Source organism: Scyliorhinus torazame, unplaced genomic scaffold (genome assembly GCF_047496885.1).
Source record: "Scyliorhinus torazame isolate Kashiwa2021f unplaced genomic scaffold, sScyTor2.1 scaffold_184, whole genome shotgun sequence".
Classification (NCBI taxonomy): Eukaryota; Metazoa; Chordata; class Chondrichthyes; order Carcharhiniformes; family Scyliorhinidae; genus Scyliorhinus; species Scyliorhinus torazame.
The window spans coordinates 92,224-115,127 of record NW_027307911.1 but is presented as its reverse complement, the minus strand read 5'-3'; the positions used below and the strand labels follow the sequence as shown (position 1 = coordinate 115,127).

Below are 22,904 nucleotides of genomic sequence, written 5' to 3'. Positions count from 1 at the left end.
GTCAATGTGTTACAGTGTGTTACAGAGTGTATCAGTGTGTATCAGTGTATATCAGTGTGTTACAGTGTGTATCAGTGTGTTACAGTGTGTATCATTGTTTATCAGTGTGTATCAGTGTATATCTGTGTGTATCGGTGTGTTACAGTGCGTATCAGTGTGTATCAGTGTGTTACAGTGTGTTACAGTGTGTATCAGTGTGTCACAGTGTATTGCAGTGTGTTACAGTGTGTATCAGTGTGTTGCAGTGTGTTACAGTGTGTATCAGTGTTTATCAGTGAGTATCAGTGTATATCAGTGTGTAACAGTGTGTATCAGTGTGTTACAGTGTGTATCAGTGTGTATCAGTGTTTATCAGTGAGTATCAGTGTATATCAGTGTGTAACAGTGTGTATCAGTGTGTTACAGTGTGTATCAGTGTGTAACAGAATTTTAAAGTGTGTTACAGTGTGTTACAGTGTGTATCAGTGTGTCACAGTGTATATCAGTGTGTTACAGTGTGTCACAGTGTGTATCAGTGTTAATCAGTGTGTATCAGTGTATATCAGTGTGTAACAGTGTGTATCAGTGTGTTACAGTGTGTTACAGTGTGTTACAGTGCGTTACAGTGTGTATCAGTGTGTCACAGTGTATATCAGTGTGTTACAGTGTGTCACAGTGTGTATCAGTGTTTATCAGTGTGTATCAGTGTATATCAGTGTGTAACAGTGTGTATCAGTGTGTTACAGTGTGTTACAGTGTGTTACAGTGCGTTACAGTGTGTATCAGTGTTTAATAGTGTGTATCAGTGTATATCAGTGTGTAACAGTGTGTATCAGTGTGTTACAGTGTGTATCAGTGTGTAACAGAATGTTACAGTGTGTTACAGTGTGTATCAGTGTGTTACAGTGTGTTACAGTGTGTATCAGTGTGTTATAGTGGGTTACAGTGTGTTACAGTGTGTTACAGTGTGTTACAGTGTGTTACAGTGTGTATCAGTGTGTTACAGTGTGTATCAGTGTGTATCAGTGTGTATCAGTGTGTATCAGTGTATATCAGTGTGTAACAGTGTGTATCAGTGTGTATCAGTGTGTTACAGTGTGTATCAGTGTGTTACAGTATGTATCAGTGTGTCACAGTGTATTTCAGTGTATTACAGTGTGTATCAGTGTGTTACAGTGTGTATCAGTGTGTTACATTGTGTTACAGTGTGTTACAGTGTGTTACAGTGTTTTACAGTGTTTTACAGTGTGTTACAGTGTGTTACAGTGTGTATCAGTGTTTATCAGTGTATATCTGTGTGTATCAGTGTGTTACAGTGCGTATCAGTGTGTATCAGTGTGTTACAGTGTGTTACAGTGTGTATCAGTGTGTCACAGTGTATTGTAGTGTGTTACAGTGTGTATCAGTGTGTTGCAGTGTGTTACAGTGTGTATCAGTGTTTATCAGTGAGTATCAGTGTATATCAGTGTGTAACAGTGTGTATCAGTGTGTTACAGTGTGTATCAGTGTGTAACAGAATTTTAAAGTGTGTTACAGTGTGTTACAGTGTGTATCAGTGTGTCACAGTCTGTATCAGTGTGTCACAGTGTATATCAGTGTGTTACAGTGTGTCACAGTGTGTATCAGTGTTTATCAGTGTGTATCAGTGTATATCAGTGTGTAACAGTGTGTATCAGTGTGTTACAGTGTGTTACAGTGTGTTACAGTGCGTTACAGTGTGTATCAGTGTTTAATAGTGTGTATCAGTGTATATCAGTGTGTAACAGTGTGTATCAGTGTGTTACAGTGTGTATCAGTGTGTAACAGAATGTTACAGTGTGTTACAGTGTGTATCAGTGTGTTACAGTGTGTTACAGTGTGTTACAGTGTGTATCAGTGTGTAACAGAATGTTACAGTGTGTTACAGTGTGTATCAGTGTGTTACAGTGTGTTACAGTGTGTTACAGTGTGTATCAGTGTGTTATAGTGGGTTACAGTGTGTTACAGTGTGTTACAGTGTGTATCAGTGTGTTACAGTGTGTATCAGTGTGTTACAGTGTGTATCAATGTGTATCAGTGTGTATCAGTGTGTATCAGTGTATATCAGTGTGTAACAGTGTGTATCAGTGTGTATCAGTGTGTTACAGTGTGTATCAGTGTGTTACAGTGTGTATCAGTGTGTCACAGTGTATTTCAGTGTATTACAGTGTGTATCAGTGTGTTACAGTGTGTATCAGTGTGTTACATTGTGTTACAGTGTGTTACAGTGTGTTACAGTGTTTTACAGTGTTTTACAGTGTGTTACAGTGTGTTATAGTGTGTTACAGTGTGTATCAGTGTGTTACTGTGTGTTACATTGTGTATCAGTGTGTTACAGTGTGTATCTGTCTGTCACAGTGTATTTCAGTGTGTTACAGTGTGTATCAGTGTGTTACAGTGTGTGTCAGTGTGTATGTGTGTTACAGTGTGTATCAGCGTATATCAGTGTGTTGCAGTGCGTATCAGTGTGTATCAGTGTGTTACAGAGTGTATCAGTGTTTATCAGTGTGTATCAGTGAGTATCAGTGTATATTAGTGTGTATCAGTGTGTTACAGTGTGTTACAGTGCGTATCAGTGTGTATCAGTGTGTTACAGTGTGTTTCAGTATGTCAGAGTGTATTGCAGTGTGTTACGGTGTGTATCAGTGTGTTCCAGTGTGTATCAGTGTATATCAGTGTGTTACAGTGTGTTACAGTGTGGTACAGTGTGTATTAGTGTGTTATAGTGTGTTACAGTGTGTATCAGTGTGTTACAGTGTGTTACAGTGTGTATCAGTGTGTTACAGTGTGTTACAGTGTGTTACAGTGTGTATCAGTGTGTCACAGTGTGCATCAGTGTGTATGTGTGTTACAGTGTGTATCAGTGTGTATCAGTGTATATCAGTGTGTTACAGTGTGTTACAGTGTGGTACAGTGTGTATCAGTGTGTTATAGTGTGTTACAGTGTGTATCAGTGTGTTACAGTGTGTCACAGTGTGTATCAGTGTGTTACAGTGTGTTACAGTGTGTTACAGTGTGTATCAGTGTGTCACAGTGTATTACAGTGTGTTACAGTGTGTATCAGTGTGTTAAAGTGTGTTACAGTGTGTATCAGTGTGTTACAATATCTTACAGTGTGTATCAGTGTGTTACAGTGAGTATCAGTGTGTTACAGTGTGTTACAGTGTGTTACAGTGTGTTGCAGACTGTTACAGAGTGTTACAGTGTGTCACATTGTGTATTAGTGTGTTGCAGACTGTTACAAAGTGTTACAGTGTGTTGCAGACTGTTACAGAGTGTTCCAGTGTGTATCAGTGTGTAACAGTGTGTTACAATGTGTATCAGTGTGTTACAGTGTGTTGCAGACTGTTACAGAGTGTTCCAGTGTGTATCAGTGTGTTACAGTGTGTTACAATGTGTATCAGTGTGTTACAGTGTGTTGCAGACTGTTACAGAGAGTTACAGTATGTTACAGTGTGTTACAGTGTCTATCAGTGTGTATCAGTGTGTTACAGTGTGTATCAGTGTGTTACAGTGTGTTACAGTGAGTTACAGTGAGTTACAGTGTGTATCAGTATGTCACAGTGTATTGCAGTGTGTTACAGTGTGTATCAGTGTGTAACAGTGTGTATCAGTGTTTATCAGTGTGTATCAGTGTATATCAGTGTGTAACAGTGTGTATCAGTGTGTAACAGTGTGTATCAGTGTGTTACAGTGTGTATCAGTGTATATCAGTGTGTTACAGTGTGTTTCAGTGTGCATCAGTGTGTCACAGTGTAACACACTGATACACACTGTTACACACTGATATACACTGAAACACACTGATAAACACTGATACACACAGTAACACACTGTAACACACTGATACACACTGTAACACACTGCAATACACTGTGACATACTGATACACACTGTAACACAATGTCACAGTGTATTGCAGTGTGTTACAGTGTGTATCAGTGTGTTACAGTGTGTTACTGTGTGTATCAGTGTTTAATAGTGTGTATCAGTGTATATCAGTGTGTAACAGTGTGTATCAGTGTGTTACAGTGTGTTACAGTGTGTTACAGTGTGTATCAGTGTGTATGTGTGTTACAGTGTGTATCAGTGTGTATCAGTGTATATCAGTGTGTTACAGTGTGTATCAGTGTGTCACAGTGTGTATCAGTGTATATCAGTGTGTAACAGTGGGTATCAGTGTATTACAGTGTGTATCAGTGTGTCACAGTGTATTTCAGGTATTACATTGTGTATCAGTGTGTTACAGTGTGTTACACTGTGTTACAGTGTGTTACAGTGTGTATCAGTGTGTTACAGTGTGTATCAGTGAGTATCATTGGATATCAGTGTGTTACAGTGTGTATCAGTGTGTATCTGTGTGTTACAGTGTGTATCAGTGTTTATCAGTGTGTATCAGTGTGTATCAGTGTATATCAGTGTTTATCAGTGTGTTACAGTGTGTTACAGTGCGTATCAGTGTGTATCAGTGTGTTACAGTGTGTTACAGTGTCTATCAGTATGTCACAGTGTATTGCAGTGTGTTACAGTGTGTATCAGTGTGTTACAGTGTGTTACTGTGTGTATCAGTGTTTAATAGTGTGTATCAGTGTATATCAGTGTGTAACAGTGTGTATCAGTGTGTTACAGTGTGTTACAGTGTGTATCAGTGTGTATGTGTGTTACAGTGTGTATCAGTGTGTATCAGTGTATATCAGTGTGTTACAGTGTGTATCAGTGTGTCACAGTGTGTATCAGTGTGTATCAGTGTGTATCAGTGTATATCAGTGTGTAACAGTGTGTATCAGTGTATTACAGTGTGTATCAGTGTGTCACAGTGTATTTCAGTGTATTACAGCGTGTATCAGTGTGTTACACTGTGTTACAGTGTGTATCAGTGCGTAACAGTGTGTTACAGTGTGTATCAGTGTTTATCAGTGTGTATCAGTGTATATTTCATAGATTTCATAGAATTTACAGTGCAGAAGGAGGCCATTCGGCCCATCGAGTCTGTACCGGCACTTGGAAAGAGCACCCTACCCAAGCCCACACCACCCTATCCCCATAACCCAGTAACCCCACCCAACACTAAGGGCAATTTTGGACACGAAGGGCAATTTAGCATGGCCGATCCACCTAACCTGCACATCTTTGGACTGGGGGAGGAAACCGGAGCACCCGGAGGAAACCCACGCACACACGGGGAGAACGTGCAGACTCCGCACAGACAGTGACACAGCCGGGAATCGAACCTGGGACCCTGGAGCTGTGAAGCAATTGCGCTAACCGCTATGCTACCGTGCTGCCCAGTATATCAGTGTGTAACAGTGTGTTACAGTGTGTATCAGTGTGTATCAGTGTGTTACAGTGTGTATCACTGTTTATCAGTGTGTATCATTGTCTATCAGTGTATATTAGTGTGTATCAGTGTGTTACAGTGCGTATCAGTGTGTATCAGTGTGTTACAGTATGTCACAGTGTATTGCAGTGTGTTACAGTGTGTATCAGTGTGTTACAGTGGGTTACAGTGTGTTACAGTGTGTATCAGTGTTTATCAGTGTGTATCAGTGTATATCAGTGTGTAACAGTGTGTTTCAGTGTGTTACAGTGTGTATCAGTGTGTAACAGAATGTTACAGTTTGTATTAGTGTGCCACAGTGTATATCAGTGTGTTACAGTGTGTTACAGTGTGTTACAGTGTGTTACATTGTGTTACAGTGTGTTACAGTGTGTTACAGTGTTTTACAGTGTTTTACAGTGTGTTACAGTGTGTTACAGTGTGTATCAGTGTTTATCAGTGTATATCTGTGTGTATCAGTGTGTTACAGTGCGTATCAGTGTGTATCAGTGTGTTACAGTGTGTTACAGTGTGTATCAGTGTGTCACAGTGTATTGCAGTGTGTTACAGTGTGTATCAGTGTGTTGCAGTGTGTTACAGTGTGTATCAGTGTTTATCAGTGAGTATCAGTGTATATCAGTGTGTAACAGTGTGTATCAGTGTGTTACAGTGTGTATCAGTGTGTAACAGAATTTTAAAGTGTGTTACAGTGTGTTACAGTGTGTATCAGTGTGTCACAGTGTGTATCAGTGTGTCACAGTGTATATCAGTGTGTTACAGTGTGTCACAGTGTGTATCAGTGTTTATCAGTGTGTATCAGTGTATATCAGTGTGTAACAGTGTGTATCAGTGTGTTACAGTGTGTTACAGTGTGTTACAGTGCGTTACAGTGTGTATCAGTGTTTAATAGTGTGTATCAGTGTATATCAGTGTGTAACAGTGTGTATCAGTGTGTTACAGTGTGTATCAGTGTGTAACAGAATGTTACAGTGTGTTACAGTGTGTATCAGTGTGTTACAGTGTGTTACAGTGTGTTACAGTGTGTATCAGTGTGTAACAGAATGTTACAGTGTGTTACAGTGTGTATCAGTGTGTTACAGTGTGTTACAGTGTGTTACAGTGTGTATCAGTGTGTTATAGTGGGTTACAGTGTGTTACAGTGTGTTACAGTGTGTATCAGTGTGTTACAGTGTGTATCAGTGTGTTACAGTGTGTATCAATGTGTATCAGTGTGTATCAGTGTGTATCAGTGTATATCAGTGTGTATCAGTGTGTATCAGTGTGTTACAGTGTGTATCAGTGTGTTACAGTGTGTATCAGTGTGTCACAGTGTATTTCAGTGTATTACAGTGTGTATCAGTGTGTTACAGTGTGTATCAGTGTGTTACATTGTGTTACAGTGTGTTACAGTGTGTTACAGTGTTTTACAGTGTTTTACAGTGTGTTACAGTGTGTTATAGTGTGTTACAGTGTGTATCATTGTGTTACTGTGTGTTACATTGTGTATCAGTGTGTTACAGTGTGTATCTGTCTGTCACAGTGTATTTCAGTGTGTTACAGTGTGTATCAGTGTGTTACAGTGTGTGTCAGTGTGTATGTGTGTTACAGTGTGTATCAGCGTATATCAGTGTGTTGCAGTGCGTATCAGTGTGTATCAGTGTGTTACAGTGTGTATCAGTGTTTATCAGTGTGTATCAGTGAGTATCAGTGTATATTAGTGTGTATCAGTGTGTTACAGTGTGTTACAGTGCGTATCAGTGTGTATCAGTGTGTTACAGTGTGTTTCAGTATGTCAGAGCGTATTGCAGTGTGTTACGGTGTGTATCAGTGTGTTCCAGTGTGTATCAGTGTATATCAGTGTGTTACAGTGTGTTACAGTGTGGTACAGTGTGTATTAGTGTGTTATAGTGTGTTACAGTGTGTATCAGTGTGTTACAGTGTGTTACAGTGTGTTACAGTGTGTTACAGTGTGTATCAGTGTGTTACAGTGTGTATCAGTGTGTCACAGTGTGCATCAGTGTGTATGTGTGTTACAGTGTGTATCAGTGTGTATCAGTGTATATCAGTGTGTTACAGTGTGTTACAGTGTGGTACAGTGTGTATCAGTGTGTTATAGTGTGTTACAGTGTGTATCAGTGTGTTACAGTGTGTCACAGTGTGTATCAGTGTGTTACAGTGTGTTACAGTGTGTTACAGTGTGTATCAGTGTGTCACAGTGTATTACAGTGTGTTACAGTGTGTATCAGTGTGTTAAAGTGTGTTACAGTGTGTATCAGTGTGTTACAATATCTTACAGTGTGTATCAGTGTGTTACAGTGAGTATCAGTGTGTTACAGTGTGTTACAGTGTGTTGCAGACTGTTACAGAGTGTTACAGTGTGTCACATTGTGTATTAGTGTGTTGCAGACTGTTACAAAGTGTTACAGTGTGTTGCAGACTGTTACAGAGTGTTCCAGTGTGTATCAGTGTGTAACAGTGTGTTACAATGTGTATCAGTGTGTTACAGTGTGTTGCAGACTGTTACAGAGTGTTCCAGTGTGTATCAGTGTGTTACAGTGTGTTACAGTGTGTTGCAGACTGTTACAGAGAGTTACAGTATGTTACAGTGTGTTACAGTGTCTATCAGTGTGTATCAGTGTGTTACAGTGTGTATCAGTGTGTTACAGTGTGTTACAGTGAGTTACAGTGAGTTACAGTGTGTATCAGTATGTCACAGTGTATTGCAGTGTGTTACAGTGTGTATCAGTGTGTAACAGTGTGTATCAGTGTTTATCAGTGTGTATCAGTGTATATCAGTGTGTAACAGTGTGTATCAGTGTGTAACAGTGTGTATCAGTGTGTTACAGTGTGTATCAGTGTATATCAGTGTGTTACAGTGTGTTTCAGTGTGCATCAGTGTGTCACAGTGTAACACACTGATACACACTGTTACACACTGATATACACTGAAACACACTGATAAACACTGATACACACAGTAACACACTGTAACACACTGATACACACTGTAACACACTGCAATACACTGTGACATACTGATACACACTGTAACACAATGTCACAGTGTATTGCAGTGTGTTACAGTGTGTATCAGTGTGTTACAGTGTGTTACTGTGTGTATCAGTGTTTAATAGTGTGTATCAGTGTATATCAGTGTGTAACAGTGTGTATCAGTGTGTTACAGTGTGTTACAGTGTGTTACAGTGTGTATCAGTGTGTATGTGTGTTACAGTGTGTATCAGTGTGTATCAGTGTATATCAGTGTGTTACAGTGTGTATCAGTGTGTCACAGTGTGTATCAGTGTATATCAGTGTGTAACAGTGGGTATCAGTGTATTACAGTGTGTATCAGTGTGTCACAGTGTATTTCAGGTATTACATTGTGTATCAGTGTGTTACAGTGTGTTACACTGTGTTACAGTGTGTTACAGTGTGTATCAGTGTGTTACAGTGTGTATCAGTGAGTATCATTGGATATCAGTGTGTTACAGTGTGTATCAGTGTGTATCTGTGTGTTACAGTGTGTATCAGTGTTTATCAGTGTGTATCAGTGTGTATCAGTGTATATCAGTGTTTATCAGTGTGTTACAGTGTGTTACAGTGCGTATCAGTGTGTATCAGTGTGTTACAGTGTCTATCAGTATGTCACAGTGTATTGCAGTGTGTTACAGTGTGTATCAGTGTGTTACAGTGTGTTACTGTGTGTATCAGTGTTTAATAGTGTGTATCAGTGTATATCAGTGTGTAACAGTGTGTATCAGTGTGTTACAGTGTGTTACAGTGTGTATCAGTGTGTATGTGTGTTACAGTGTGTATCAGTGTGTATCAGTGTATATCAGTGTGTTACAGTGTGTATCAGTGTGTATCAGTGTGTCACAGTGTGTATCAGTGTGTATCAGTGTGTATCAGTGTATATCAGTGTGTAACAGTGTGTATCAGTGTATTACAGTGTGTATCAGTGTGTCACAGTGTATTTCAGTGTATTACAGTGTGTATCAGTGTGTTACACTGTGTTACAGTGTGTATCAGTGCGTAACAGTGTGTTACAGTGTGTATCAGTGTTTATCAGTGTGTATCAGTGTATATTTCATAGATTTCATAGAATTTACAGTGCAGAAGGAGGCCATTCGGCCCATCGAGTCTGCACCGGCACTTGGAAAGAGCACCCTACCCAAGCCCACACCACCCTATCCCCATAACCCAGTAACCCCACCCAACACTAAGGGCAATTTTGGACACGAAGGGCAATTTAGCATGGCCGATCCACCTAACCTGCACATCTTTGGACTGGGGGAGGAAACCGGAGCACCCGGAGGAAACCCACGCACACACGGGGAGAACGTGCAGACTCCGCACAGACAGTGACACAGCCGGGAATCGAACCTGGGACCCTGGAGCTGTGAAGCAATTGCGCTAACCGCTATGCTACCGTGCTGCCCAGTATATCAGTGTGTAACAGTGTGTTACAGTGTGTATCAGTGTGTATCAGTGTGTTACAGTGTGTATCACTGTTTATCAGTGTGTATCATTGTCTATCAGTGTATATTAGTGTGTATCAGTGTGTTACAGTGCGTATCAGTGTGTATCAGTGTGTTACAGTATGTCACAGTGTATTGCAGTGTGTTACAGTGTGTATCAGTGTGTTACAGTGGGTTACAGTGTGTTACAGTGTGTATCAGTGTTTATCAGTGTGTATCAGTGTATATCAGTGTGTAACAGTGTGTTTCAGTGTGTTACAGTGTGTATCAGTGTGTAACAGAATGTTACAGTTTGTATTAGTGTGCCACAGTGTATATCAGTGTGTTACAGTGTGTTACAGTGTGTTACAGTGTGTATCAGTGTTTAATAGTGTGTATCAGTATATATCAGTGGGTAACAGTGTGTATCAGTGTGTTACAGTGTGTTACAGTGTGTATCAGTGTTTATCAGTGTGTATCAGTGTGTATCAGTGTGTCACAGTGTGTCACAGTGTGTATCAGTGTGTTACAGTGTGTTACAGTGTGTATCAGTGTGTTACAGTGTGTTACAGTGTGTATCAGTGTTTAATAGTGTGTATCAGTGTATATCAGTGTGTAACAGTGTGTATCAGTGTGTTACAGTGTGTTACAGTGTGTATCAGTGTGTATGTGTGTTACAGTGTGTATCAGTGTGTATCAGTGTATATCAGTGTGTTACAGTGTGTATCAGTGTGTATCAGTGTGTCACAGTGTGTATCAGTGTTTATCAGTGTGTATCAGTGTATATCAGTGTGTAACAGTGTGTATCAGTGTGTTACAGTGTGTATCAGTGTGTCACAGTGTATTTCAGTGTATTACAGTGTGTATCAGTGTGTTACAGTGTGTTACAGTGTGTTACAGTGTGTATCAGTGTGTTCCAGTGTGTTATAGTGTGTATCAGTGTTTATCAGTGTGTATCAGTGTATATCAGTGTGTAACAGTGTGTTATAGTTTGTATCAGTGTGTATCAGTGTGTTACAGTGTGTATCAGCGTTTATCAGTGTGTATCATTGTCTATCAGTTTATATTAGTGTGTATCAGTGTGTTACAGTGTGTTACAGTGTGTTACAGTGTGCATCAGTATGTCACAGTGTATTGCAGTGTGTTACAGTGTGTATCAGTGCGTTACAGTGTGTTACAGTGTGTATCAGTGTTTATCAGTGTGTATCAGTGTATATCAGTGTGTAACAGTGTGTATCAGTGTGTTACAGTGTGTATCAGTGTGTAACAGAATGTTACAGTGTGTTACAGTGTGTATCAGTGTGCCACAGTGTATATCAGTGTGTTACAGTGTGTTACAGTGTGTTACAGTGTGTATCAGTGTTTATCAGTGTGTATCAGTGTATATCAGTGTATATTAGTGTGTAACAGTGTGTTCCAGTGTGTTACAGTGTGTAACAGTGTGTTACAGTGCGTTACAGTGTGTATCAGTGTTTAATAGTGTGTATCAGTGTATATCAGTGTGTAACAGTGTGTATCAGTGTGTTACAATGTGTTACAGTGTGTATCAGTGTTTATCAGTGTGTACCAGTGTGTATCAGTGTGTATCAGCGTGTATCAGTGTGTCACAGTGTGTATCAGTGTGTTACAGTGTGTTACAGTGTGTTACAGTGTGTATCAGTGTGTCACAGTGTATTTCAGTGTGTTACAGTGTGTATCAGTGTGTTACAGTGTGTTACAGTGTTTTACAGTGTTTTATAGTGTGTTGCAGTGTGTTACAGTGTGTATCAGTGTGTTACAGTGTGTTACAGTGTGTATCAGTGTGTTACAGTGTGTTCCTGTGTGTATCAGTGTGTTACAGTGTATTACAGTGTGTATCAGTGTGTCACAGTGTGTCACAGTGTGTATCAGTGTGTTACAGTGTGTTACGGTGTGTATCAGTGTTTATCAGTGTGTATCAGTGTGTATCAGTGTGTTACAGTGTGTATCAGTGTGTTACAGTGTTTTATAGTGTGTTACAGTGTGTTACAGTGTGTTACAGTGTGTATCAGTGTGTCACAGTGTATTTCAGTGTGTTACAGTGTGTATCAGTGTGTTACAGTGTGTTGCAGTGTGTTACAGTGTTTTATTGTGTGTTACAGTGTGTTACAGTGTGTATCAGTGTGTTACAGTGTGTTACAGTGTGTATCAGTGTGTCACAGTGTATTTCAGTGTGTTACAGTGTGTATCAGTGTGTTACAGTGTGTATCAGTCTGTTACAGTGAGTATCAGTGTGTTACAGTGTGTTGCAGTGTGTTACTGTGTGTTGCAGACAGTTACAGAGTGTTACAGTGTGTTACAGTGTGTATCAGTGTGTATCAGTGTGTTGCAGACTGTTACAGAGTGTTGCAGACTGTTACAGAGTGTTGCAGTGTGTTGCAGACTGTTACAGATTGTTCCAGTGTGTATCAGTGTGTTCCAGTGTGTTACAGTGTGTATCAGTGTGTTACAGTGTGTTACAGTGTGTTACAGTGTGTTATAGTGTGTTGCAGACTGTTACAGAGTGTTCCAGTGTGTTACCGTGTGTATCAGTGTGTATCAGTGTTTTGCAGACTGTTACAGAGTGTTACAGTGTGTTACAGTGTGTTGCAGTGTGTTACATAGAACAGTGAACAATACAGCGCAGTACAGGCCCTTCGGCCCACGATGTTGCACCGAAACAAAAGCCATCTAACCTACACAATGCCATTATCATCCAAATGTTTATCTAATAAACTTTTAAATGCCCTCAATGTTGGCGAGTTCACTACTGTAGCAGGTAGGGCTTTCCACGGCCTCACTACTCTTTGCGTAAAGAACCTACCTCTGACCTCTGTCCTATATCTATTACCCCTCAGTTTAAAGTTATGTCCCCTCGTGCCAGCCATATCCATCCGCGGGAGAAGGCTCTCACTGTCCACCCTATCCAACCCCCTGATCATTTTGTATGCCAGTTACAGTGTGTAAAAGTGTGTTACAGTGTGTTACAGTGTATATCAGTGTTTATCAGTGTGTATCAGTGTATATCAGTGTGTAACAGTGTGTATCAGTGTGTTACAGTGTGTATCAGTGTGTAACAGAATGTTACAGTGTGTTACAGTGTGTATCAGTGTGTCACAGTGTATATCAGTGTGTTACAGTGTGTTACAGTGTGTATCAGTGTGTTACAGTGTGTTACACAATGTATCAGTGTGTTACACAGTGTATCAGTGTGTTACAGTGTGTATCAGTGTGTTACAGTGTGTATCAGTGTTTATCAGTGTGTATCAGTGTATATCAGTGTGTAACAGTGTGTATCAGTGTGTTACAGTGTGTATCAGTGTGTTACAGTGTGTTACAGTGTGTATCAGTGTGTCACAGAGTGTCACAGTGTGTATCAGTGTGTTACAGTGTGTATCAGTGTGTTACAGTGTTTTATAGTGTGTTATAGTGTGTTACAGTGTGTATCAGTGTGTCACAGTGTATTTCAGTGTGTTACAGTGTGTATCAGTGTGTTACAGTGTGTATCAGTGTGTTACAGTGTGTTACAGTGTGTTACAGTGTGTATCAGTGTGTTACAGTGTGTTACAGTGTGTATCAGTGTGTCACAGTGTATTTCAGTGTGTTACAGTGTGTATCAGTGTGTTACAGTGTGTATCAGTCTGTTACAGTGTGTTTGTTACAGTATGTTACAGTGTGTATCAGTATGTTACAGTGAGTATCAGTGTGTTACAGTGTGTTACAGTGTGTTACAGTGTGTTGCAGACAGTTACAGAGTATTACAGTGTGTTACAGTGTGTATCAGTGTGTATCAGTGTGTTGCAGACTGTTACAGAGTGTTGCAGTGTGTTGCAGACTGTTACAGATTGTTCCAGTGTGTATCAGTGTGTTACAGTGTGTTACAGTGTGTATCAGTGTGTTACAGTGTGTTACAGTGTGTTACAGTGAGTTATAGTGTGTGGCAGACTGTTACAGAGTGTTCCAGTGTGTTACAGTGTGTATCAGTGTGTATCAGTGTTTTGCAGACTGTTACAGAGTGTTACAGTGTGTTACAGTGTGTGGCAGACTGTTACAGAGTGTTCCAGTGTGTTACAGTGTGTATCAGTGTGTATCAGTGTTTTGCAGACTGTTACAGAGTGTTACAGTGTGTTACCGTGTGTATCAGTGTGTTGCAGTGTGTTGCAGACTGTTACAGAGTGTTCCAGTGTGTTACAGTGTGTTGCAGTGTGTTACATAGAACAGTGAACGATACAGCGCAGTACAGGCCCTTCAGCCCACGATGTTGCACCGAAACAAAAGCCATCTAACCTACACTATGCCATTATCATCCAAATATTTATCTAATAATCTTTTAAATGCCCTCAATGTTGGCGAGTTCACTCCTGTAACAGGTAGGGCATTCCACGGCCTCACTACTCTTTGCGTAAAGAACCTACCTCTGACCTCTGTCCTATATCTATTACCCCTCAGTTTAAAGTTATGTCCCCTCGTGCCAGCCATATCCATCCGCGGGAGAAGACTCTCACTGTCCACCCTATCCAACCCCTGATCATTTTATATGCCAGTTACAGTGTGTAACAGTGTGTTACAGTGTGTTACAGTGTATATCAGTGTTTATCAGTGTGTATCAGTGTATATCAGTGTGTAACAGTGTGTATCAGTGTGTTACAGTGTGTATCAGTGTGTAACAGAATGTTACAGTGTGTTACAGTGTGTTACAGTGTGTATCAGTGTGTCACAGTGTATATCAGTGTGTTACAGTGTGTTACAGTGTGTATCAGTGTGTTACAGTGTGTTACACAATGTATCAGTGTGTTACACAGTGTATCAGTGTGTTACAGTGTGTATCAGTGTTTATTAGTGTGTATCAGTGTATATCAGTGTGTAACAGTGTGTATCAGTGTGTTACAGTGTGTATCAGTGTGTTACAGTGTGTTACAGTGCGTTACAGTGTGTATCAGTGTTTAATAGTGTGTATCAGTGTATATCAGTGTGTAACAGTGTGTATCAGTGTGTTACAGTGTGTATCAGTGTGTATGTGTGTTACAGTGTGTATCAGTGTGTATCAGTGTATATCAGTGTGTTACAGTGAGTATCAGTGTGTATCAGTGTGTCACAGTGTGTAACAGTGTTTATCAGTGTGTATCAGTGTATATCAGTGTGTAACAGAGTGTATCAGTGTGTTACAGTGTGTATCAGTGTGTTACAGTGTGTATCAGTGTGTGACAGTGTGTATCAGTGTATATCGGTGTGTTACAGTTTGTATCAGTGTGTTACAGTGCGTATCAGTATGTTACAGTGTGTATCAGTGTGTCACAGTGTATTTCAGTGTGTTACAGTGTGTATCCGTGTGTTACAGTGTGTAACACTGTGTTACAGTGTGTATCAGTGTGTTACAGTGTGTTACAGTGTGTATCAGTGTTTATCAGTGTGTATCGGTGTATATCAGTGTGTAACAATGTGTATCATTGTGTTACAGTGTGTTGCAGAGTGTTACAGATTGTTACAGTGTGTTACAGTGTGTATCAGTGTGTATCAGTGTATATCAGTGTGTTACAGTGTGTATCAGTGTGTATCAGTGTGTTACAGTGTGTATCAGTGTTTATCAGTGTGTATCAGTGTATATCAGTGTTTATCAGTGTGTTACAGTGTGTTACAGTGCCTATCAGTATGTATCAGTGTGTTACAATGTGTTACAGTGTGTTACAGTGTGTTACAGTGTGTATCAGTATGTCATAGTGAATTGCAGTGTGTTACAGTGTGTATCAGTGTGTTACAGTGTGTTGCAGTGTGTATCAGTGTGTAACAGAATGTTACAGTGTGTCACAGTGTATATCGGTGTGTTACAGTGTGTATCAGTGTTTATCAGTGTGTATCAGTGTATATCAGTGTGTAACAGTGTGTTACAGTGTGTATCAGTGTGTTACAGTGTGTATCAGAGTGTAACACAATGTTACAGTGTGTCACAGTGTATATCGGTGTGTTACAGTGTGTTACAGTGTGTTACAGTGTGTATCAGTGTTTATCAGTGTGTATCAGTGTATATCAGTGTGTAACAGTGTGTTACAGTGTGTATCAGTGTGTTACAGTGTGTATCAGAGTGTAACACAATGTTACAGTGTGTCACAGTGTATATCGGTGTGTTACAGTGTGTAACAGTGTGTTACAGTGTGTATCAGTGTGTTACAGTGTGTTACAGCGTGTATCAGAGTGTTACAGTGTGTTACAGTGTGTTACAGTGTGTTACAGTGCGTTACAGTGTGTATCAGTGTTTAATAGTGTGTATCAGTGTATATCAGTGTGTAACAGTGTGTATCAGTGTGTTACAGTGTGTATCAGTGTGTAACAGAATGTTACAGTGTGTTACATTGTGTATCAATGTGTTACAGTGTGTTACAGTGTGTATCAGTGTTTATCAGTGTGTATCAGTGTGTATGAGTGTGTAACAGTGTGTATCAGTGTGTTACAGTGTGTTACAGTGTATATCAGTGTGTCAGTGTATTTCAGTGTGTCACAGTGTATTTCAGTGTGTTTCAGTGTGTATCAGTGTGTTACAGTGTATTACAGTGTTTACAGTGTGTTACAGTGTGTTACAGTGTGTATCAGTGTGTTACAGTGTGTTACAGTGTGTTACAGTATGTACCAGTGTGTTACAGTGTGCTACAGTGTGTTACAGTGTGTATCAGTGTGTCACAGTGTATTTCAGTGTGTTAAAGTGTGTATCAGTGTGTTACAGTGTGTTACAGTATGTTACAGTGTGTATCAGTGTGTTACAGTGTGTTACAGTGTGTCTCAGTGTGTTACAGTGTGTTACAGTATGTTACAGTGTGTATCAGTGTGTTACAGTGAGTATCGGTGTGTTACAGTGTGTTACAGTGAGTATCGGTGTGTTGCAGACTGTTACAGAGTGTTACAGTGTGTTACAGTGTGTATCAGTGTGTATCAGTGTGTATCAGTGTGTTGCAGACTGTTATAGAGTGTTACAGTGTGTTGCAGACTGTTACAGAGTGGTCCAGTGTGTTACAGTGTGTTCCAGTGTGTTACAGTATGTATCAGTGTGTTACAGTGTGTTACAGAGTGTATCAGTGTGTTACAGGGTGTTCCAGTGTGTATCAGTGTGTATCAGTGTGTTACAGTGTGTTACAGTGTGTTGCAGACTGGTACAGAGTGTTACAGTGTGTTACAGTGTGTTGCAGACTGTTACAGAGTGTTCCAGTATGTATCAGTGTGTTACAGTGTGTTACAGAGTGTATCAGTGTGTTACAGAGCGTTCCAGTGTGTATCAGTGTGTTACAGTGTGTTACAGAGTGTATCAGTGTGTTACAGAGTGTTACAGTGTGTTACAGTGTGTTGCAGACTGTTAGAGTGTTCCAGTATGTATCAGTGTGTTACAGTGTGTTACAGTTTGTATCAGTGTGTTACAGTGTGTTACAGTATGTTACAGTGCGTATCAGTGTGTTACAGTGTGTTACAGTGTGTATCAATGTGTTACAGTGTGTTACAGTGTGTTACAGTGTGTTACAGTGTGTCACAGTGTATTTCAGTGTGTTACAGTGTGTTACAGAGTGTAACACTGTGTTACAGTGTGTATCAGTGTGTTACAGTGTGTATCAATGTTTATCAGTGTGTATCGGTGTATATCAGTGTGTAACAATGTGTATCAGTGTGTTACAGTGTGTTACAGCGTGTATCAGAGTGTTACGGTGTGTTACAGTGTGTTACAGTGTGTTACAGTGCGTTACAGTGTGTATCAGTGTTTAATAGTGTGTATCAGTGTATATCAGTGTGTAACAGTGTGTATCAGTGTGTTACAGTGTGTATCAGTGTGTAACAGAATGTTACAGTGTGTTACAGTGTGTATCAGTGTGTTACAGTGTGTTACAGTGTGTATCAGTGTTTATCAGTGTGTATCAGTGTGTATGAGTGTGTAACAGTGTGTATCAGTGTGTTACAGTGTGTTACAGTGTGTATCAGTGTGTCAGTGTATTTCAGTGTGTCACAGTGTATTTCAGTGTGTTTCAGTGTGTATCAGTGTGTTACAGTGTGTTACAGTGTTTTACAGTGTGTTACAGTGTGTATCAATGTGTTACAGTGTATTTCAGTGTGTTACAGTGTGTATCAGTGTGTTACAGTGTGTTACAGTATGTTACAGTGTGTATCAGTGTGTTACAGTGTGTTACAGTGTGTATCAGTGTGTTACAGTGTGTTACAGTATGTTACAGTGTGTATCAGTGTGTTACAGTGAGTATCAGTGTGTTACAGTGTGTTACAGCGTGTTACAGTGTGTTGCAGACTGTTACAGAGTGTTACAGTGTGTTACAGTGTGTTACAGTGTGTTACAGTGTGTATCAGTGTGTATCAGTGTGTATCAGTGTGTATCAGTGTGTATCAGTGTGTTGCAGACTGTTATAGAGTGTTCCAGTGTGTTGCAGACTGTTACAGAGTGTTCCAGTGTGTTACAGTGTGTTGCAGTGTGTTACAGTATGTATCAGTGTGTCACAGTGTGTTACAGTGTGTATCAGTGTGTTACAGAGCGTTCCAGTGTGTATCAGTGTGTATCAGTGTGTTACAGTGTGTTACAGAGTTTATCAGTGTGTTACAGAGTGTTACAGTGTGTTACAGTGTGTTGCAGACTGTTACAGAGTGTTCCAGTATGTATCAGTGTGTTACAGTGTGTTACAGTGTGTATCAGTGTGTTACAGTGTGTTACAGTATGTTACAGTGTGTATCAGTGTGTTACAGTGTGTTACAGTGTGTATCAGTGTGTTACAGTGTGTTACAGTGTGTTACAGTGTGTTACAGTGTGTTACAGTGTGTTACAGTGTGTATCAGTGTGTCACAGTGTATTTCAGTGTGTTACAGTGTGTTACAGTGTGTAACACTGTGTTACAGTGTGTATCAGTGCGTTACAGTGTGTTACAGTGTGTATCAGTGTTTCTCAGTGTGTATCGGTGTATATCAGTGATGTAACAATGTGTATCAGTGTGTTACAGTGTGTTGCAGAGTGTTACAGATTGTTACAGTGTGTTACAGTGTGTATCAGTGTGTATCAGTGTATATCAGTGTGTTACAGTGTGTATCAGTGTGTATCAGTGTGTTACAGTGTGTATCAGTGTTTATCAGTGTGTATCAGTGTGTATCAGTGTATATCAGTGTTTATCAGTGTGTTACAGTGTGTTACAGTGTGTATCAGTGTGTTACAGTGTGTAACACTGTGTTACAGTGTGTATCAGTGTGTTACAGTGTGTTACAGTGTGTATCAGTGTTTATCAGTGTGTATCGGTGTATATCAGTGTGTAACAATGTGTATCAGTGTGTTACACTGTGTTGCAGAGTGTTACAGATTGTTACAGTGTGTTACTGTGTGTATCAGTGTGTATCAGTGTATATCAGGGTGTTACAGTGTATATCAGTGTTTATCAGTGTGTTACAGTGTGTTACAGTGCCTATCAGTGTGTATCAGTGTGTTACAGTGTGTTACAGTGTGTTACAGTGTGTATCAGTATGTCATAGTGAATTGCAGTGTGTTACAGTGTGTATCAGTGTGTTACAGTGTGTTACAGTGTGTATCAGAGTGTAACAGAATGTTACAGTGTGTCACAGTGTATATCGGTGTGTTACAGTGTGTTACAGTGTGTATCAGTGTTTATCAGTGTGTATCAGTGTATATCAGTGTGTAACAGTGTGTTACAGTGTGTATCAGTGTGTTACAGTGTGTATCAGAGTGTAACACAATGTTACAGTGTGTCACAGTGTATATCGGTGTGTTACAGTGTGTTACAGTGTGTATCAGTGTTTATCACTGTGTATCAGTGTATATCAGTGTGTAACAGTGTGTTACAGTGTGTATCAGTGTGTTACAGTGTGTTACAGCGTGTATCAGAGTGTTACAGTGTGTTACAGTGTGTTACAGTGTGTTCCAGTGCGTTACAGTGTGTATCAGTGTTTAATAGTGTGTATCAGTGTATATCAGTGTGTATCAGTGTGTTACAGTGTGTATCAGTGTGTAACAGAATGTTACAGTGTGTTACAGTGTGTATCAGTGTGTTACAGTGTGTTACAGTGTGTATCAGTGTTTATCAGTGTGTATCAGTGTGTATGAGTGTGTAACAGTGTGTATCAGTGTGTTACAGTGTGTTACAGTGTGTATCAGTGTGTCAGTGTATTTCAGTGTGTCACAGTGTATTTCAGTGTGTTTCAGTGTGTATCAGTGTGTTACAGTGTGTTACAGTGTTTTACAGTGTGTTACAGTGTTTTACAGTGTGTTACAGTGTGTTACAGTATGTACCAGTGTGTTACAGTGTGCTACAGTGTGTTACAGTGTGTATCAGTGTGTCACAGTGTATTTCAGTGTGTTACAGTGTGTATCAGTGTGTTACAGTGTGTTACATTATGTTACAGTGTGTATCAGTGTGTTACAGTGTGTAACAGTGTGTTACAGTGTGTTACAGTATGTTACAGTGTGTATCAGTGTGTTACAGTGAGTATCAGTGTGTTACAGTGTGTTACAGCGTGTTACAGTGTGTTGCAGACTGTTACAGAGTGTTACAGTGTGTTACAGTGTGTTACAGTGTGTTACAGTGTGTATCAGTGTGTATCAGTGTGTATCAGTGTGTATCAGTGTGTATCAGTGTGTTGCAGACTGTTATAGAGTGTTACAGTGTGTTGCAGACTGTTACAGAGTGTTCCAGTGTGTTACAGTGTGTTGCAGTGTGTTACAGTATGTATCAGTGTGTTACAGAGTGTATCAGTGTGTTACAGGGTGTTCCAGTGTGTATCAGTGTGTATCAGTGTGTATCAGTGTGTTACAGTGTGTTGCAGACTGGTACAGAGTGTTACAGTGTGTTACAGTGTGTTGCAGACTGTTACAGAGTGTTGCAGTATGTATCAGTGTGTTACAGTGTGTTACAGAGTGTATCAGTGTGTTACAGAGTGTTCCAGTGTGTATCAGTGTGTCACAGTATATTGCAGTGTGTTACAGTGTGTATCAGTGTGTATCAGTGTGTCACAGTGTGTTACAGAGTGTATCAGTGTGTTACAGAGTGTTCCAGTGTGTATCAGTGTGTATCAGTGTGTTACAGTGTGTTACAGAGTGTATCAGTGTGTTACAGAGTGTTACAGTGTGTATCAGTGTTTTGCAGACGGTTACAGAGTGTTACAGTGTGTTACAGTGTGTTGCAGACTGTTACAGAGTGTTCCAGTATGTATCAGTGTGTTACAGTGTGTTACAGTGTGTATCAGTGTGTTACAGTGTGTTACAGTATGTTACAGTGTGTTACAGTGTGTATCAGTGTGTTACAGTGTGTTACAGTGTGTTGCAGACTGTTACAGAGTGTTCCAGTGTGTATCAGTGTGTTACAGTGTGTTACAGTGTGTATCAGTGTGTTACAGTGTGTTACAGTATGTTACAGTGTGTTACAGTGTGTATCAGTGTGTTACAGTGTGTTACAGTGTGTTGCAGACTGTTACAGAGTGTTCCAGTGTGTATCAGTGTGTATCTGTGTTACATTGTCCACTGTTACTGTTTCTGGTGTCTCAGTGTTGTCCCTCCCCCTCCGTCACTCCTCACTCACACTCTCACCTATTCACTCTCACGAACACACACACACACTGATTGACACACACACATTCACAAACACTTCCACACACACATATACAAGCTCCCCCAGACTCAGATCTAGTCCATACATCTACCTCCGACAGTGCGGCGCTCCCTCAGTACTGGCACCGGGGGGAGTGTGGGCCTGGATTATGGAGCTCAAATCCTAGAGTATAGACATCTACCCCCGACAGTGCAGCGCTCCCTCAGTACTGACACCGGGGGGAGTGTGGGCCTGGATTATGGAGCTCAAATCCTAGAGTATAGACATCTAACCCCGACAGTGCGGCGCTTCCTCAGTACTGGCACCCGGGGGAGTGTCGGCCTGGATTATAGCGCTCAAATCCTAGAGTATAGACATCTCCCTCCGACAGTGCAGCGCTCCCTCAGTACTGGCACCGGGGGGAGTGTGGGCCTGGATTATGGAGCTCAAATCCTAGAGTATAGACATCTCCCTCCGACAGTGCAGCGCTCCCTCAGTACTGACACCGGGGGGAGTGTGGGCCTGGATTATGGAGCTCAAATCCTAGAGTATAGACATCTCCCTCCGACAGTGCAGCGCTCCCTCAGTACTGGCACCGGGGGGAGTGTCGGCCTGGATTATGGAGCTCAAATCCTAGAGTATAGACATCTCCCTCCGACAGTGCAGCACTCCCTCAGTACTGGCACCGGGGGGAGTGTCGGCCTGGATTATAGCGCTCAAATCCTAGAGTATATACATCTCCCTCCGACAGTGCAGCGCTCCCTCAGTACTGGCACCGGGGGGAGTGTGGGCCTGGATTATGGAGCTCAAATCCTAGAGTATAGACATCTACCTCCGACAGTGCAGCGCTCCCTCAGTACTGGCACCGGGGGGGAGTGTCGGCCTGGATTATGGAGCTCAAACCCTAGAGTATAGACATCTACCTCCGACAGTGCAGCGCTCCCTCAGTACTGGCACCGGGGGGAGTGTGGGCCTGGATTAAGGAGCAGCTTAAATGAGCCGACGTAGTTACTTACGGAGATTGCAAGGAACACAGACGAGCGAATTATCCACCAGAAACCCATGTTGTAATTCTGAGCCCAGCACCTGTCGAGGAGCAAGGATTTCAGACGTCAGCACGAGGCTAGATCACGGCGACCGCAGAACGCACAGCAAGAGGCAATGTGTTGCACACCCACAGCTCGGACATGGAGACACCCCCCCCTGCCCCCCCCCCCTCCCCGCCCTCCGCTCCCTCCCTCCCACCAACCCCGGCAGCGAGGGGAAAGAGGCGGGGCTGTCGAAGCTTTGCGCCGGGCACTCATCAGGTCGGTCGACGGACCAACAATTCTTGCGCTACTTCCCCGCGTAAAAGGCGGGAGCAGGGGGAGGCGTTTTGTCCCTTCGAGGCCGCTCCCCCCTTCATCTCGATCGTTGCTGATCAGCCAACTCAATAGTCTGATCCCCCTCCGCCCCCCCCCCCCGGTGCGATACCCAAACCCTCCCTGAAAACATGATGTTTTAGCCGCAACTACTTCCCGTGTTGGCGAATTCCACGGGCCGCTCGGTGAAGGAACGTCTCCTTATCTCCGCGCT

General features: G+C 41.3%; 1 protein-coding gene across 1 annotated transcript in view; it reads right to left on the bottom strand.

The window, feature by feature from the left end:
- LOC140405649 (glucagon receptor-like) overlaps positions 1–22,904 on the bottom strand; it is a 260,778-nt gene that overhangs the window by 203,582 nt on the left and 34,292 nt on the right. The window contains exon 6 of the mRNA XM_072494182.1: positions 22,346–22,415. Coding sequence (XP_072350283.1) covers positions 22,346–22,415 — 70 coding nt within the window. The remainder of the gene's footprint in view (positions 1–22,345; positions 22,416–22,904) is intronic.